Source organism: Hyla sarda, assembly GCF_029499605.1.
Source record: "Hyla sarda isolate aHylSar1 chromosome 2 unlocalized genomic scaffold, aHylSar1.hap1 SUPER_2_unloc_10, whole genome shotgun sequence".
NCBI classification, from domain to species: Eukaryota; Metazoa; Chordata; class Amphibia; order Anura; family Hylidae; genus Hyla; species Hyla sarda.
In genome coordinates, this window is record NW_026607597.1 from 151,856 (window position 1) to 158,265 (window position 6,410).

A 6,410-nucleotide genomic window follows, 5' to 3' on the forward strand; every position below is an offset into this window, starting at 1 on the left:
CAAAATAGAAAACTACACAGACAAAAGTCAGGCCACAGCAGGTGCATCTACTATGGTGGATGACTTTTTTTGCTCCTGGTAATTTATACATCTGGATGGACTGCCCAAGGTAGTATAAGGCTTCACATGTAATGGAAATTATCGTGCTGACAAAGTGTATCCTGGGATATTCTTCGGGGGACAATACATGCATAACAGCTGTGGAAAAACAGGAGGCCCACACAATGGCCAGCAGGATCCTCTGGATCAGGACCTGATGACCCCTGAACTCTTCAGTATGCATAACCATATACTTATAAATAAGAAAGGTTAGTACCAAAGTGCCAATGGACGTCCCTATAAATCCAATTCTGAATAATATGCTTTCGGGAAAGACATTTCCCACGTCACTGTGAAGGAAAAGAAACCAATGTTATTATGGATATTTCCTCACTCCCAACCCATGAAATAAGAATCATTTGCTTGTTTATCTTACCTGATGCTCATCAGTGGCGAGGCTGCATGGCCGAGGACGACCGTCATGATGTAGCTGGTGGCAAGCCAGGCCGCACACCAAAACGCCAACAGGAGGGGGACGAACCCCAGTCCTTTTAGCTCCATTTCAGACAAGTAGAAAAAGAAGACGCTAATCTCACTATTCTCACTAATCGCACTGGAACAGACTGAAGGCTCGGGCGGCTGTCAGTGGGATGTCAGGCCTCCAGCTGTCTATGACATCACATGTGACATGTCAGAATGACTGCTTGTTTCTTTGAGCTGCCATGATTTAGTATCTGCTATAGACAGAACCTGATGTTTTTACTATGGACCTTACAGACCTCAGAACCCAAGTAATTAGTGCAGGGGCTCCATTTTGATCATCTCATATTTCACATTATTTGAGTTCCAGGGCTCAGATACATTTGCACCCTCTATAGCAGTGGTCTTCAAGCTGTGAACCCCCAACCGCTGCAGAACCACAACTCCCAGCATGCCCAGACAGCAACTTTGCATAAGGAAATAGTCTAATTAAACTTTTCTTATATATAGAATCCCTGAAATCTCCAATCTCTCCTTTTATTGCTTTATGATCTGTGTTACTTATTTGTAAAAAACAACGTTTGTGATTGTCTTCCCCCCACACACTTATGGGCTATCTCTTCAAACGACTTTATTTGACCTAAAGCGTATAATTGATTTACATAAATAAGCCCCTTTTCATCCAAAAGAGTGAATCTTTAATTTTAAGGAACTCTTTAAGTGCTTTATTCGACCATAATGAAGTAAAGTCAAAACTCCATGTGATTTAAAAAATAAATTTAAGTTCCCCCCATACTTAATTATCTAGATATGCATGGGTGTAGTGAGTATCCCAGCTTCCAAAATCTCAAAAATATCCTTCATTTTTCAGAGGCTTTTTCAAAAATGAAAGAAGCGATCTGATTGGTTGCTATGGGCAACTCAGAAACTTTTCCTCTGGGCAGGTTTTGATAAATCTCCCTCTATGGGGGAGATTCATTAAGACCAGTGTAGAGGAAGAGTTGTGCAGTTGCCCATAGCAACCAGATTGCTTCTTTCATTTTTCACAATGCCTTTGCAAAATGAAAGAAGCGATCTGATTGGTTGCTATGGGCAACTCAGCATATTTTCCTGGAAAAGTTTCTGAGTTGCCCATAGCAACCAATCAGATTACTTCCTTCATTTTTCAGAGACTTTTTCAAAAATGAAAGAAGCGATCTGATTGGTTGCTATGGGCAACTCAGCAGCTTTCCCCATAGACCACAATGGGCCTACTGGTTTCAATGGGCAAAAAATCAGAGTTAATGCACTAGACACAGTTCTCTATACCATTAACCCCTTCCCGACCTATGACATACCTGTACGTCATGGGTGGCAAGGTGTTCCCGACCCATGACATACAGGTACGTCATGAACATTTTTGCCGCTACTCGCGGCATCCCGCAGCGCCCGGTAAGATGGTGGCTATCACTGATAGCCAGCCATCTTACCATGCGACCACGGGGGGTTTCATCCCCCACCCCCCCCCCCCCAGCGATCGCTGCTATCAGCTGGTCAACTCTGACTAGCTAATAGCAGCGTTTCGCTATCAGAATATTTAGCAGCGCGGTGTGTAAGTCCCGATCACGGGGATCGGGACACACACCGCTCTGCTAAGTGTCCCTTACCCATCCCCCGGCATCACTTACCCGACCATGCGGTGTCCCGAGTGGTCCCGTTGCGAGCGACGTCCTCCAGGCGGTCCCGGCGGCGCTGCGTCCCGGCGGCGCAGGTTGACCGCCAGATGAAGGGGCAGCCGACACGCCCCCTCAAAAAAAGCGCTATAGCAGAGCCAGAAATTGCCAAAGGCAGCGCTGCATCAGTCCCCCAAAAAATGTGAGTTCCTGGATTTAAATATCTATATTCAGGATGGCTGTTCGCATACTGCCAACTATTTTAAGGAGGTGAATGCAAACAGATACCTCGACTTTAACAGTTGCCATCTTAAATAATGGAAGAAGAACATTCCATTCGGTCAAATGAAAAGAATCCGAAGGAATTGTTCTTCCACACAAAAATACCTACAACAACTAGAGAACCTGGAGGATCGTTTTAAACAAAAAGGGTATCCCAAACCCCTTATACAAGGAGCACGCCAGAGAGTGGACGAATTAGAACAAAGTGCTTGCTTGAAAAATAATAAACAGGGTAATGCAGAGGGGGGTTATAATGATGAATTTGATTCTGTTTTTCTAACTAGGTATTACACTTCACACACCAATATTTTTTTATTATTTTTTTTTATTTTTTTTTTGTATAGGTAATATCACCAGCTCATATTATTGTGTCATGATTACTGGCACCATATGTAGTCCCCCAGTTATTCTTCTTTAGATGTTTTCCGTGTCCTGTGCAGTATCTCTCCCAGAAGTCCACTTGATGGCCCCCGTGGTGGTCTACACCCCGAAGTCATCAATTTTTACTCTAAGAGAGAGTGTGCAGCTGTTTCTGGAGACGGTCAACAATAACCTCTGCATGGTGGAATAATAGGTCACGATGTTTATCAGGATCAGTAGAAGCATCACCCACTCGATGATTATGATGGGGATTTCACGGATCTCGTCCCAGTCTTCATCATTATGGAATAATTCCTTTAATGTTTCATATCCAAAATAGAAAACTACACAGACAAAAGTCAGGCCACAGCAGGTGCATCTACTATGGTGGATGACTTTTTTTGCTCCTGGTAATTTATACATCTGGATGGACTGCCCAAGGTAGTATAAGGCTTCACATGTAATGGAAATTATCGTGCTGACAAAGTGTATCCTATGATATTCTTCGGGGGACAATACATGCATAACAGCTGTGGAAAAACAGGAGGCCCACACAATGGCCAGCAGGATCCTCTGGATCAGGACCTGATGACCCCTGAACTCTTCAGTATGCATAACCATATACTTATAAATAAGAAAGGTTAGTACCAAAGTGCCAATGGACGTCCCTATAAATCCAATTCTGAATAATATGCTTTCGGGAAAGACATTTCCCACGTCACTGTGAAGGAAAAGAAACCAATGTTATTATGGATATTTCCTCACTCCCAACCCATGAAATAAGAATCATTTGCTTGTTTATCTTACCTGATGCTCATCAGTGGCGAGGCTGCATGGCCGAGGACGACCGTCATGATGTAGCTGGTGGCAAGCCAGGCCGCACACCAAAACGCCAACAGGAGGGGGACGAACCCCAGTCCTTTTAGCTCCATTTCAGACAAGTAGAAAAAGAAGACGCTAATCTCACTATTCTCACTAATCGCACTGGAACAGACTGAAGGCTCGGGCGGCTGTCAGTGGGATGTCAGGCCTCCAGCTGTCTATGACATCACATGTGACATGTCAGAATGACTGCTTGTTTCTTTGAGCTGCCATGATTTAGTATCTGCTATAGACAGAACCTGATGTTTTTACTATGGACCTTACAGACCTCAGAACCCAAGTAATTAGTGCAGGGGCTCCATTTTGATCATCTCATATTTCACATTATTTGAGTTCCAGGGCTCAGATACATTTGCACCCTCTATAGCAGTGGTCTTCAAGCTGTGAACCCCCAACCGCTGCAGAACCACAACTCCCAGCATGCCCAGACAGCAACTTTGCATAAGGAAATAGTCTAATTAAACTTTTCTTATATATAGAATCCCTGAAATCTCCAATCTCTCCTTTTATTGCTTTATGATCTGTGTTACTTATTTGTAAAAAACAATGTTTGTGATTGTCTTCCCCCCACACACTTATGGGCTATCTCTTCAAACGACTTTATTTGACCTAAAGCGTATAATTGATTTACATAAATAAGCCCCTTTTCATCCAAAAGAGTGAATCTTTAATTTTAAGGAACTCTTTAAGTGCTTTATTCGACCATAATGAAGTAAAGTCAAAACTCCATGTGATTTAAAAAATAAATTTAAGTTCCCCCCATACTTAATTATCTAGATATGCATGGGTGTAGTGAGTATCCCAGCTTCCAAAATCTCAAAAATATCCTTCATTTTTCAGAGGCTTTTTCAAAAATGAAAGAAGCGATCTGATTGGTTGCTATGGGCAACTCAGAAACTTTTCCTCTGGGCAGGTTTTGATAAATCTCCCTCTATGGGGGAGATTCATTAAGACCAGTGTAGAGGAAGAGTTGTGCAGTTGCCCATAGCAACCAGATTGCTTCTTTCATTTTTCACAATGCCTTTGCAAAATGAAAGAAGCGATCTGATTGGTTGCTATGGGCAACTCAGCATATTTTCCTGGAAAAGTTTCTGAGTTGCCCATAGCAACCAATCAGATTACTTCCTTCATTTTTCAGAGACTTTTTCAAAAATGAAAGAAGCGATCTGATTGGTTGCTATGGGCAACTCAGCAGCTTTCCCCATAGACCACAATGGGCCTACTGGTTTCAATGGGCAAAAAATCAGAGTTAATGCACTAGACACAGTTCTCTATACCATTAACCCCTTCCCGACCTATGACATACCTGTACGTCATGGGTGGCAAGGTGTTCCCGACCCATGACATACAGGTACGTCATGAACATTTTTGCCGCTACTCGCGGCATCCCGCAGCGCCCGGTAAGATGGTGGCTATCACTGATAGCCAGCCATCTTACCATGCGACCACGGGGGGTTTCATCCCCCACCCCCCCCCCCCCAGCGATCGCTGCTATCAGCTGGTCAACTCTGACTAGCTAATAGCAGCGTTTCGCTATCAGAATATTTAGCAGCGCGGTGTGTAAGTCCCGATCACGGGGATCGGGACACACACCGCTCTGCTAAGTGTCCCTTACCCATCCCCCGGCATCACTTACCCGACCATGCGGTGTCCCGAGTGGTCCCGTTGCGAGCGACGTCCTCCAGGCGGTCCCGGCGGCGCTGCGTCCCGGCGGCGCAGGTTGACCGCCAGATGAAGGGGCAGCCGACACGCCCCCTCAAAAAAAGCGCTATAGCAGAGCCAGAAATTGCCAAAGGCAGCGCTGCATCAGTCCCCCAAAAAATGTGAGTTCCTGGATTTAAATATCTATATTCAGGATGGCTGTTCGCATACTGCCAACTATTTTAAGGAGGTGAATGCAAACAGATACCTCGACTTTAACAGTTGCCATCTTAAATAATGGAAGAAGAACATTCCATTCGGTCAAATGAAAAGAATCCGAAGGAATTGTTCTTCCACACAAAAATACCTACAACAACTAGAGAACCTGGAGGATCGTTTTAAACAAAAAGGGTATCCCAAACCCCTTATACAAGGAGCACGCCAGAGAGTGGACGAATTAGAACAAAGTGCTTGCTTGAAAAATAATAAACAGGGTAATGCAGAGGGGGGTTATAATGATGAATTTGATTCTGTTTTTCTAACTAGGTATTACACTTCACACACCAATATTTTTTTATTATTTTTTTTATTTTTTTTTGTATAGGTAATATCACCAGCTCATATTATTGTGTCATGATTACTGGCACCATATGTAGTCCCCCAGTTATTCTTCTTTAGATGTTTTCCGTGTCCTGTGCAGTATCTCTCCCAGAAGTCCACTTGATGGCCCCCGTGGTGGTCTACACCCCGAAGTCATCAATTTTTACTCTAAGAGAGAGTGTGCAGCTGTTTCTGGAGACGGTCAACAATAACCTCTGCATGGTGGAATAATAGGTCACGATGTTTATCAGGATCAGTAGAAGCATCACCCACTCGATGATTATGATGGGGATTTCACGGATCTCGTCCCAGTCTTCATCATTATGGAATAATTCCTTTAATGTTTCATATCCAAAATAGAAAACTACACAGACAAAAGTCAGGCCACAGCAGGTGCATCTACTATGGTGGATGACTTTTTTTGCTCCTGGTAATTTATACATCTGGATGGACTGCCCAAGGTAGTATAAGGCT

At 43.7% G+C, this 6,410-nt stretch overlaps 1 protein-coding gene across 1 annotated transcript; it reads right to left on the reverse strand.

Annotated features, from left to right (window-relative positions):
- Window positions 1-2,864: 2,864 nt before the first annotated feature.
- LOC130298329 (uncharacterized) lies at window positions 2,865-3,774 on the reverse strand. Its single transcript, XM_056551260.1, has 2 exons — window positions 3,621-3,774; window positions 2,865-3,534 (listed from the first exon to the last, which is right to left on the reverse strand). The coding sequence occupies exons 1-2, from the start codon at window positions 3,743-3,745 to the stop codon at window positions 2,934-2,936; spliced, it is 726 nt and encodes a 241-aa protein (XP_056407235.1). The 5' UTR covers window positions 3,746-3,774; the 3' UTR covers window positions 2,865-2,933.
- Between the last annotated feature and the right edge of the window lie 2,636 nt (window positions 3,775-6,410).